The 12,807-nt window shown below is 43.0% G+C and overlaps 1 protein-coding gene across 3 annotated transcripts in view; it reads left to right on the forward strand.

Annotated features, from left to right (window-relative positions):
• The window catches only part of B4GALT5 (beta-1,4-galactosyltransferase 5), a 58,241-nt gene that overhangs the window by 5,989 nt on the left and 39,445 nt on the right, over window positions 1-12,807 (forward strand). The window contains exon 1 of one of the 3 annotated variants that reach the window (XM_083744598.1): window positions 2,366-2,877. The exons of 1 other annotated variant lie outside the window; for it this stretch is intronic. In XM_083744598.1, the coding sequence (XP_083600724.1) occupies window positions 2,754-2,877 (124 nt within the window). In that variant the 5' untranslated portion in view covers window positions 2,366-2,753. Of the gene's footprint in view, window positions 1-2,365; window positions 2,878-12,807 lie in introns of those variants that run through there. One more of the 3 variants, XM_083744600.1, reaches the window with a different exon arrangement.

A 12,807-nucleotide genomic window follows, 5' to 3' on the forward strand; every position in this document is an offset into this window, starting at 1 on the left:
TCAAAGTGTTGGTGCTGACCTTTAAAGCCCTAAATGGCCTTGGTCCTGTATACCTGAAGGAGCGTCTCCATCCCCATCGTTCAGCCCGGACACTGAGGTCCAGCGCTGAGGGCCTTCTGGTGGTTCCCTCATTGCGAGAAGCCAAGTTACAGGGAACCAGGCAGAGGGCCTTCTTGGTAGTGGCACCCACCCCTTTCAACTCCATAAAAAATTTAGACACAACTCCATATAAACAAGAACACAGAGCGAGCCACTGAAAGATTTGGATACCAGGACAGTTAGCAGTGATAAACAAAGAGAGGCCAACTTATTTTTTAAAAAAAACAACAAGTCAAGCTTTCTTCACATATCTACGGTATATATCCAATGCTTCACTGTGAGACAAGATATTTAAATATAGTCATTATGGTAAAAAGATCTACGTTACTTTCACAAATTTGGGTCTGTACAAATTGCAGCAGTATTTCCTGATTAAGTTATGAAGAACCAAGTCAGATATAACTGTTAAATACCGGTACTGGAATTTGACGGAGACTCTAAAAACAATACCAAGTGGTAGTACATGCACACGAGGCAAGGGAAAAGGGATGAAAAGCCATTTTGTCGATTTCATGGACAAGATGTTAGCGAACGTACATGCAGAACCCTTCACCACTGTGAAGAATTCTGGTACCTCCCATTCTTTGGTGTGTACCGTCCATAGAAACCTGGGCAGATCAGAGTAGTGATCGACTCCAGCGCCCAGTTCCAGGGCTTCTTACTGAACAAGGCTTTCCTCATCGGCCCGGACCTGACCAACAGGCTGGTCAGAGGTCTCCTCCACTTCAGAAAGGAAGGCATAGCTGTCATGGCTGACATCCAACAAATGTTCTACTTCTTTCTCCTGAGTAACTATCGTAACTATCTGTGCGTCTTATGGTACAGTGACAAGCAGACATCCAGGAATACTGCATGAAATGGACCATCCCCTGCTATTGCAAACTATGGACCGTACCAAACTGCAAAGATTGTAGAAGAGAAGTTTAGATAAGATATGCACCAATTTATTGAAAGAGACTTTTACATGGATGATGGACTGAAGTCTGTACTCACTCCAGATGAGGCCATCACCTGCTGAAGATTGCCTCAGCTTGGGTTTCGTCTTGGGAAAAGCCAAGCTGTCACCACTCCAAGGACACTTCATGCCAAGGCTTGAGCTGTGTGGCGCTATGCTGGCAGTATAACTGTCAGAGTTGATAGAAAAGGAAGTGGGCCTCCAATTTGAGAGTGTGACCTTTTACACAGACAGAAAGGTCATACACAATGAGAAAAGAAGGTTCTATGTGTATGTGAGCAACAGGGTGGAGCGTATTAAGAAGGCCAACACAGCTGGAACATGCAACATGGCAATATGTTCCTCCCAACCAAAATCCAGCGACCAAGCAACACGCTCTGTTACAGCATCTCAGCTTGCTGAGGCAACTTGACTAAAGGGCGCCAAGTTCCTCCTACATTCAGACTACTTAGCAGAGACCCTTAAAGAAAACAGCTCAAGGCAGAGTGACATCTGGGAACACGATATTCCAAACAATTCTCCACCTAGATATTGCCCGTTCAGGGCATCATACACATCATACACTTTGTGTGTCACTGGGATGAAGGGCCAACCTCGCCAGAGGAGCCCTGCTTTTGCATTTATTTATTTGTATGCCGCCCAATACCCGTAGGTACAATATAAAAAGCACAAAACAAATGATAAACGTAATCAAAACGTGTGTGTGCGTTTTATGTATTTTGTTTCTATTATATACCTTGATGCTGCGAACTGCCCCGAGATCTTTAAGATGAAGCGCAGTATACAAATGTAACGAATAAATGAAAAATATAACAATATATTGAGTAAGGCAGCAAGGCATACGTCTTAAGTGCAGATTTTTTTATTTTTACGTCAACCTACGTGTTTGCCCTTGACGTGTCCAGTACTGTATTAAACGCAGCGGAGGAATAATAAAAAGGAAGATGATAGTTAATAGGTAAACAACCTGTTGCAAGCATAGTTGTTGTTTTGTTTTCGTTTTTAAATGCATGGATGGCGTGTATACCTGATGCCATTTTTTAATTAAAAAACAACAACGACGACGCTTGTGACAGGTTGTACCTTAATAGATTGTATAATTAAATTTGATTTTTGAGGGAAGAAAAAAAAATGCCTGAGGGAGGTCAAAAGCTACCGGTGTAACACCAGGGCTCAGCTTGGGCGAAGGGAGAGCGAGAGAGCAGCGACACCTCCCCTCCGCCTCCGCCTCCGGGCTCCTCCGTTTTGTGCCGTGAGGTGAGGCGCTCTCGGTGAGGGCCTGGCTCCGCCTCCGCTGGCGCCTCCCACTCCCCGCCCGCTACAGCCTCTCTCCGCCGCCGGCTCCAGCCTCGGCCGCGACCACAGAGGAGGAGAAAAGGGGAGGCGAGGGAGGAGGACAAGAAAGAGGAGGAAGCGGGGGAGGGAAAAGGAGGGTGTTTATGAGGCGCCCTCGGAGGCCGGCTCTTCATTCATGCGGCGGCGGCGTCGGAGCCGAGGAGAGGCGCGCACGGAGCGAGAGAGAGGCGACTGAGGGAAAGGGAGGAGGAGCCGCCGCCGCCGCCGCAGCTCCACAGCCAGCAGCAGCAGGAGCAGCCTCAGTGCGTCGCCGCCTGCCTCAGCCCTCCCGCTCCTCCTCAGCCGGGCTGCCCTCCTCCTCCTCCTCCCGCGAACGGCGGCGGGGGCGCGGCGGGGCCGGACCATGCGGTGGCAGCGGAGCCCTCGGAGGCCCTGGAGGCTCCCTCGGCGCTCGCTGCTGGCCGCCCTCTTCTTCTTCTCGCTCTCCTCTTCCTTCCTCTACTTCGTCTATGTGGCGCCCGGCATCGGTGAGGAGAAGGGCGAGGGAGAATCCGTGAGGGAAACGAGGGTGGTGGTGGTGGTGGTGGGAGCGCGCGCGCACGCGGGCGCGTTCTCGAGGGCCGCCCTCCCGGCCAGTCGCCTCAGGACCTGAAAGTGACCGTGTGTGGGGGGGGGATAAAATGGGGTGATGGCTGCTTCATATATATGGGGGGGGGGGGAGAGCCCCAAGATGGAGAGCCTCCCCTGCCTCTTTCCTGTGATGAGAAGCAATGTGTGTGGGGGGGTCGCCTCTTCATCCCCCCCCCTCGCCTGAGTGGGTGGGTGTTTTATTTTTTGAGGAAAGGCGAGGAGGGTTCTCCCCCCTCCCACAACCACTTCCCTCCTAACGGTCGGGAAAGGGGAGGGGGCGAGCCGGATGTTTAGGGGTGCTTCTGCTGCCGCCGGGCGGGAGGTGATGTGGAGCGAACAGCCCCTTCCCCCCAATGCTGCTCAGGCCCGGCTGACAAGCTGCGTGGTCTCGACTGCCGCAGCCTTGGGGCGGGATCTCAGGCATCCCCCCCCGCCCCCACAGCCATATCTCGCCCCCTCCCCTCCAAAGGTGTGTGCCTTGTGATTTGTGTGTAAAACAGCACATTTTCGTAGCCTACAGCCCCACAATATTATATGCAAATACAGAAACTTCGAGAGGATACCCCTAACCCACATACACACACACACACACACACACACACACACACACACACACACACACACACTGACACCCCCCCCCCGCCGCCTGGCTTGGGCCTGGCTAGTTTCCCCCGTCTCCAGTACACCTCGCCACCCGCTTTTCCCGCCCTCGCCTCTCGCCCTCCCCGGTTCCGTTCTAAGAATCCGAGGCATTCATTCCCTCTCCTTTGCTCCCGCATAGGAAAAGGGGGGGGGTGAGGTATACTTTGCGTTGTTGTAGCGTGTCTCTGGTGTGGATCTATATTGCAGCATGTCCACAGTGTTATTCCTCTTTGTAAAACATAAAGTCCGTGCGTTTTGGACACTCTTGCAAGTTTTTTTTTTTTAAGGCTTTTCGTTAATTTGTGGGTTCGGTATATCCCTGTGTGTGCTTTAAGAATAGTCTTTTGACACCAGTTCCTCCCTCCTGGCTATGAATTATCTCTTCCTTCATCTGTGTTCTCTCTCTCTCTCTCTCTCTCTCTCTCTCTCTCTCTCTCTTCCTCCCTCTCCGCCCCCCCTTTGTATCCTGACCTTGACTAATTCACCATTTTATCCTCTCCCCTTCCACATACAAACAAGGAAGGTGTTAGGTATATTTTCATGGGAGGTTGTGAAGAGTGATTGAGTGTAGATTTCCTCTTCCTTTCCTCCTGTAATCTGGGCATTGGTGCCTCTTTTAAAAAGGCATAATGGAGGGAATTGGTCTGGTTGGCTAGGACCTCCGCCTGAGTAATTCCCAAATAGATATGTTAAAAAGCATAGGTAAAACTTGCAGGTTGGGCCTTCCAGGTAGAGATTTGGCAGCAGGTTCAAATGCTTGGTGGTGATAGTAAAAAAGCATTGAATGAATAATTAGTGATGCTGGTTGCCTCGCTCCTAAATACCATAAGGTACTGCTGTTTATGTAGTTAAGCTCATATTCTGCTGGTTGTTAAATACCTATTATTAAACATCTATTATAAGGGACATTTTTCTGTTCACTTAAGCAAAACGTACTGCAGTTCATCTAATTGCTATCTCCTTGCAGATTTTACTTTCTGTGCTGTCATGTTTGTGGTCTTTTTATGTCTGGTGAGAGTGAAACAAAGTTTTATTATACTTTCGATCACCTGACACATTGCTACTGTTACTGTCTAATGGAGTTTGGGATCAGATCATTCCTCTTAAGAATAACAGTATTTATTTAGGTCTTGGCTGTGTTTGAATTTACATACAATTAGGAAATTTGAGGGATACTTTGGATGGTTTTGCAGTAAGAATGTATTCATTTAATGCTAAATAGCAATTTCTTTTATATCACAGAAATGGTTTGCTGAGTATGTGAATGTTCCTGTATACAAGCTTTAGGACAGAATTTTGGTATTATTTCAGTTAGATACCATGATCTGACCCATTTAAATTGGTGTTTCCCAAAGTGGTTGATGGTACTGTGCAGGGGATGAATAAAGATCTAGGGGCTAAAAAAGGCTCTTTGGGTGGGAAAGAAATTCACAACATAGTTTGAAAAAAATAGTTAGGAACTATGAGCTTCAGAAGTAAAGGGCATGGGAATATATACAGAGTGCCCTTCCCTTGCCAGTGAGGAGTCTCAGCATTTAATAAGGTGGTTCCAGATTATAATAATATTCCTTATATTGTACATTTTATGCTTCCTAATAGTAGTGATTGATTAAAAGGTGTTTGCTTACTGATATTTCTTGACCTGATTTCATTTATATTGTTAAGATTTTTGGTTGGGGTCAATGACAATTTTATATGCTCATAAATGGGTCAGTGAACTCAGAAGTTTGGGAAATATAGATGTAAATAAACAGTTACCTCAAGGCAGTAACAGCCTAGAAATCCTTATGTTAGTATCCTGATATGACATATCTGGACACATGGAGAAGAAATGGCTTCTACCTCATGATCAAATTCTTTAAAAACATTTCTTTATTACTGTAGTGCTTTCCAAGGAATTTGCAGGTTTATGTTCCCCTTATAATGTTGGGTGCAAACTTTAGTAATATTTAATTTCTAATGTGATTGAATACTGATTTCGGTACCTTCCCTGCAGTATGAAGCCTGTCATTTGTAACATGTAATATTCATTTATTGTACAATGAGGCACCTGACCCTTAAAACAATGTAATAAACCTAGCTTTTTGAACCTAAAGGCTTCAGTAGTGTGGTTCAATCCTAACCCTCAGATTTGCTAGCTGGGAGATGTTAGGGTGTGGCACTTCTCTCCCCCTTGCTCTCTTGCCCCTATTCAGCAACATAAATAACTTGTCCTGGCATATCTACTTACCATGAGGAGAAACCCTCTGGCAAAAGTTATGCTGGTGTAAAGAGTGGGGAATGGGCATGTTACAGGTGAGGCGAGGGATAAACAAAGTTACACGTCGTCCTAAATTCATTCTCTGGTCCCAAGCGCTTCACCAAAAATGCCAACATAAATTAAACACCCAATTGAAGGCATTGGAAAGGCAAAAAATGGTGAACACTGCCTCCCACACTCCTACAACCCCAATCCCTGGCCAGCAACAGTTAGGATATAGCTTCACCTATAGAGGAGATGGCAGGCATATCTGCCAGTTTAATGTCACACAGAGTAGCTAGCTTAAATGTCAGTTGATACTGAATGCATTAGTCATTGGTTACTTTAAGTAAACTAGTGATACTGCAGTTGCAGAAACCTAAGAATGAATTTATTGCTTGTTAAGAGTAGTTTGAAAACAGTCTGAATCACTGTGCCTTGCACTCAGTAAAGTGTTAGAGCCACTGAAACTTGATGGCAAGCAGTTCAATTTAGCAAGGTTGTGATTTTTCTTCCCAGTTTGCATAGGCCATGTAAGTTATCAGTTTGCATAACTATCAGGAAATTGTTTTTTATTAATGTGCACTGAAAATAATTAGTTTTTTAAAAATAAAAAACACATTTTTTACAGCAATCTAATAATAAACACTTCATAATAGTCATACTTGGCAAAGGAAATAACCAAACAGTCTAATATCTGCTATAAAACCAACACTTTTAACAACAACACACCTGCCTAACTATATCTATTTAAAAAAAAATATTGGCACTTTTAAAATGTCCCTGGTGTAGATCTCAGATGGCAAGACATTCTGTAAGCATAGTACCAACACTGAAAAGTCTTTATTATATGGTAAAGGCAATCTTATCCCAGAGAGGCAACACCAGGAAGACTTGATTGTTAGCATTGCCTCACATATTGTGCTAAATGAACATTAAGTCCTGTATCCATTATTCTTTCAGTACATATTTGCATTTGGTAGTAAACAATGAATACACTGACACTTTTGGAAAAGCATACATAGGACTGGGCTATTAATCTTGTTCTTATAGCTTCAAAAATGTAATGTGAGATGTGTTCAACAGTCCACACTATTGAATTCACCAACTTACCACTGTTCAGTGCATTAGTGAGATGACCTACCATTCTCATGAGTGTGAAGAAGAATGGGGTAATCTTGTTTACCTCAGACATACTCTCAGGGGGTCTGGGAAGTCAATATGTCCCCCAATCAACTTGGATCGTAGGTGGATATCCTACCCCATAGCTGCACAGGTCCTTGGAAGCTCTCCACTGAAGACATCAACATTTTCTAGGGAGAGGGTTGGGGCAGTGCTGAATTCTAATTTGGGTTGACTATCAATGGTGTCTAAATTATAGACATATCTGTTACATATATGGAAGAGCAATTCCTTTCATAGTAACTACATTTTCCTACAGTATCATAAGATAGTTCAACTCTCTGTCCCATGGTTTTATTTTAGATGTGTTGTCCTTAGAGACACTCCTATTCATTAAAAGTTTTGAAGTTTTGACTTGCTTTTCTTAATATAATTTTCAATATTGATGCTGCTGCTGGCAGCGAGCTTTGGCTTCCTCAGGCTATGTACTTTGAGGCAAAGTCAGTTCTAGTAGGGGAAATATATCACAGGGATATTTCCACGGTCACAAACAAAATGTGATGCATGGAGTCTGTAAGCTTGTTTTTAAAATACCACAAAATGTTGTTCTTACTGCAATAGAGTAATATGGTTACTCTCTGGAATTAGTGCTGCAGTAGACATTTCAGAGTCCTGAAATGGATAAGCAAAATAATTCATGATGGCAAAATAATTAAGTTTAATAGCTAACTCACATCATGTGTTTTCCAAAGTTTACATCTAGAATTGGAGATTGAAGGGAGCTGAAGGGGATTCTCCCCCATTAAATAGAATATCATGTGCTTAAAGCAGGACTATACAATGTATGAAATGCAATCCAAACGCTGCCCATGAACTTGCCCATGTGGCTTGCATGTCTGCATTTTCTGCAAAGCAGGTTTGTATTTATAGGTTTAATGGTGTACTGTGCTTAGCAACTTGGTAAGCACAAATTCTTCTTTTAATGAGAATGTCTTGCGACTGAGATCTTTAAGAGCAGGCAGCACAAGACAGTATTGGGCAAGGAGTAGACGGCATTGGGCTAGATAGACCAATTGTTTAAGGTCATTTCCTATGTTCAGGGTAGCTTAAAATGTTATTGAAAAATGCCAACCCAAGCCTTGAGAGCTGCGGGGGAAGCCCTTCTCATTGTCCAGTTAATTAGTGTAGCACACTGGCAGTAATTTGGAACAGCGAGTTCTCTGTACAGTGGTACCTCAGGTTAAGAACTTAATTCGTTCTGGATCTGGAGGTCCGTTCTTAACCTGAAACTGTTCTTAACCTGAGGTACCACTTTAGCTAATGGGGCCTCCCACTGCTGCCGCAGCGCCATTTCTGTTCTCATCCTGAAGCAAAGTTCTTAACCTGAGGTACTATTTCTGGGTTAGCGGAGTCTGTAACTTGAAGTGTTTGTAACCTGAAGCATCTGTAACCCGAGGTACCACTGTAGTAGTACCCTGGTTGTGGAATTCCTGCCCAAAAGAAATGCATTTGTCCCCTACATTGACAGGTTTCTGGTGCCAAATGTTGCTCTCTCCTTCAAACTTTTGGGAGTTAAATATATTTTTAGAGTGCAGCCATTGGTATGTTGTTATTGCTGCACTGAATTTGTTTATGATTGTAAATTGCTTTCATATGATCTTTTGTTAATAATTTTTGTGTGACAGATGCATCTTTAAGGAACTATTTTATCACCCATCCAAATGGATGAAAAGTAGGTTAAATTGCAACCAATAACTACTTCACATGTACCCACTTAACAATGAATTTTCTTTTATATATATATACATTTTTTAGATGTCTTAAATATGTTTTAAAAATTGTTTTATTGCTTGTTTGCTGCCCTGGGCTCCTTTGAGTAAGTAAGTGGGTGCCCTTCTTTGTGTGTTCCTGCCAGGTTAGGTACAGGTGGTTATGAGTAAAAAGACCTTTTCAGTTTTGGCACCCCAGAACAGAATGACCTCCATAGGGAGCTCACAGTGCCTACTTTCAATGTACTTGTGCCCTAGGTGGTCAAATTATTTCCCCATGCCTTCTAAAGGCAATAGATTAAAAAAAAAAATCTACCCTGCACTTCATGTTTGTTTTTTAAAAGCTCCCTCATGTTTTTATTACCCAGTGCATGTTTTTACTTTAGTCTCATTCTGCAAGCTCTAACAACTTTGTGAAATATTGAAAATAAATAAAAAGCACCAGACTCTCCCCCCCCCCCGCCCACTTGTGATCATTTAGTGGATCAGGGAAGAGGGTCTTGTCTTCAAGCTGGGGATTGGCCTAATTAGCTGGGTTTTCTCTTGGACCCTAATCCTTTCTTACAAATTATTTCAAACTTGCAATCCTCCTTGAACTGTGTTAATGTGAACTGAATACAGTTCATGCAATTGCTGACTGGGAATGTGTAATGCAAACTATTTTCCTAGCTTGATACCTAGATTTTAGAAAGAGAGAGAACTCACTTGTAGTTAGGAAACCTTTGGCTGGCTTTGAGAAATATCATAGTCTTAGTAGGCTACAAAGCACACTGTTATAAACATTAGCTCCTAACAGGTATACTTCTCAGGGTCTCACTAGACAAACAGTTGTCAGTTGTATACACTAATTTTCTACCAAAGTTTGGACTAGTTAAAATTTATCTTAAGAGAACAAACTTGTTCCATTGCTCCCTTGTCTTTCTCTCAGTCTAAAGCCAAGCCTGGTTTCTGTACTCAGGTGGTATTGACAGTACATAAGTGCTACAGCTATTTCATATACAATCATACCTCCTGTTATGTTTGATTCATGTTACCTGAAAGGGTTACTTCCAGGTTTCGCCGCTTGCGCATGCGCAGTAGCTGCTAAGCTGCAGGTTTTTTACATGCTGGTCATTGTTTGACAATAATCTGGTTATCAGAAAATCTTACTAAGTGAATTAGAAAAAGTGTTTCACGTGGACCACATCTTCCTTTTCTTATCGCATGTATTTAGATTCCCAGTGGAATACCTGGCATGGCACTTTGAGGATAAAGTTATTCAGCTTTGTAGTTCCTTAGGCTTAGATAACACTGTTGTGGCAACTCCAGTTGAAGTTTCCAATGCAGCTCCTCCCCAGTGGGATAAATTTCAGTTCATGCAGCCTTGTGATACTGATAGCACTCCCAAAATGATGTAACCAGATTCTTGCTCTCTTGACCCTTGCCTCAGTTGGGTGGGGTTGACTTAATGGGTCTAGGGTGTGCTGAATGCATGTTTACATGATGGAGTTGTCCCTCCTGCACCCACTCAGAAGCACACCTGAATCCTGTAGGCCACAACAGCTCCTGCATTCTACATACAGGCAGCAGGGTGGCTGCCTGTGTCTGTTTCAGGAAATGAACATCTACCAGGCCAGCCAGTATGCATGGTGACCATTTTGCATGAACATGGGAAATGCCAGATGGACTGGTTTACACATTTCACTTTTGTAAGCAAGTGCAGCTAATTTTTCACCACTTGAGCCATATAACACTGCTGCTGTTTTCATTTCCTGACTTACAGGGACATATGAAAAATTGTCTTTCACTAGTTGACTCCGGTGCTGTTTCCCAGCAGGGTTCTATCCCACAATTTGAAAAGAGTCAGCTCTTCAAAAGCTTGGGCTGCAGTTTATCATAAGAAAAAAATCTGGGGCTCATTCTTATCTCTATGAAGAATAATGGGTTTTAAAAAATGGAAATACATATGTATGCAGCTACAGAATGCATGAAAATGTAACTGTAATCATGACCTGATGTCATATTCATGCAAATTGTATCTTTGTACATTATGCAAACTGGCTGTAGACTTTTGTATATTTTACTCGGGTAGTGAGTGATAGGCAGATCTATAAATATAAGATCTTTCTGAGCTGTGTTTCTGATCTTGCAGTGTTTTTGGACTAGCCTCTTGCCTGTGAGGAGGGGATCCTTCCTGGATTGGATCAAGAAATATGGATAGTTAGGCCTTCCTTATTTTAAGACAAACCTATTATTATTAATAGCATTTATTCATCACTTATACATAAAATGTCTCATAGCAACTTGTAATTCAAAACCCATACATTATACAAAAATTTAAAAATTTAAAAGGAGATAAGACTAAAAGTGCTTATCCTGCAATAACATAAAAAGGATGATGAACACCAGTATAGGCTTGGGTATCATTATATTGTATAACCCCAATTAAGAGCCAAATGTATGGAAGAAGAGGGACATCCTTGCCTGGCACCTCGAAGTTGATGATGAGGGTGCCAAGCAAATCTCTCTGGGGAGAATATTCCACAACTGGGGAGGCACCACTGAAAAGCCTGTCCTTAGGTTGCCACTTTCAACACCCATCTGAGAGGGCACACAAAGAAGAGCCTAAATTGACAATTTCAGGGTCTAGGTAGGTTCATGTAGGGCAGGCATGTCCTAAGTCTGTCTTGGGGGCCTAATCCAGCCTGCTAGCTGGCCCCCATAGCAGGATATGTCTTGGGGTAAAATCCTAAAAATAGCTTAGCAACTGCAATCCTAAAAAAAGCTCATCAACTTTGGTTGGCCCTTTCACATGTTCACTTCATCAAATCTGGCCGTCTTTGAAAAAAGTTTGGACACCCCTGATATTGTAGGGAGAGGAGATCCCTATAGTATTGTGATCCAGAGCTGTATAAATGAGTAAAAATCAGCACTTTGAATTGAGGCAGAAAACTACAGTCGTACCTTGGTTTTCGAACAGAATGCATTCTGGAAGTCCGTTCGACTTCTGAAACATTTGGAAACCAAGACGCAGCTTCCAAATGACTACAGGAGCATTCTGCAGCCGAGCAGAAGTCGCGTCAGATGTTCGGCTTCAGAGTCAAAGTTCACAAACCTATTCCCGGGTTTGCAACATTTGAGTTCCAAGTTGTTTGTGAACTAAGCTGTTCAAAAACCAAGGTACAACTGTAATCAGAAGCTGATGCTTTCAGGCCAAGATTGGTCTTATAAAATTAGCCCTCCTGTTCCCAGTCAGCAGTCCGGCTGCTGAAGGCTGTACTAGCTATCATTTCCATCTTCAAAGGCAGCTTGGCATATAATGCAATGTAGTATTGGAAAACAATTGGAAATTGAAGTCCTTGCTGATCTCCAGCAAAATGTTTAGATCTACAAGTAGATCCCAATTTTCTTTCTGCCTGTGCCTCATTATGCTACCAAATTTAACAAATAGTTTTATACTTAATATCTTCAAAACAGTGGATCCACATTGCAGTGGTTAAAAATGCAGTTTACTATAAGGCCTTTAATTTACCATGTCAATTTTCCTTAAAATTCCAAGTGTAGAACATTCAAGTTTGAATGAAGGTGATCAATCCTCTAAGATACACCCCTTCCACATGGTGGAAGTGACCTTGTATACTGTTGCTGACTGGACTTTGTATTCTTGGCTGCTGAATAGTGCATGATCTGCAAATCGTAGGGTCAGTCTTTAAATGGAATATTGCTTTGCTCCATAACTCCTCAGCTTTAATGGGTTTATTGCTCAAAGCAATGGGGCAGTGATAACATGTCATTCTGTTTAGAGCTTTGCTTCCAGATTAGTCTCTGTACGAAAGGAGTGGCTCTGGTGGTATTCATAAGGTTGAGGGAATAGTTCGCCTTTTCTGCTACTAAGCAAAGTTTGATAGAAGATCACCAAACCATGCAATATGTTTTCATTACAGTAACACTTAATAAACAACACGCCGTGTTTGCCTCCTCTTTGGGTACAAACAAGTATTGTAGTGATCAGAATAGTTTGTTGCTAGGAGTAGTGCTAGTGTCAGCAACACAGAAGATGGAGAGGTCCTCTTTTA

This window comes from Podarcis gaigeae, assembly GCF_964106915.1.
Source record: "Podarcis gaigeae genome assembly, chromosome: 6".
Taxonomy (NCBI): domain Eukaryota; kingdom Metazoa; phylum Chordata; class Lepidosauria; order Squamata; family Lacertidae; genus Podarcis; species Podarcis gaigeae.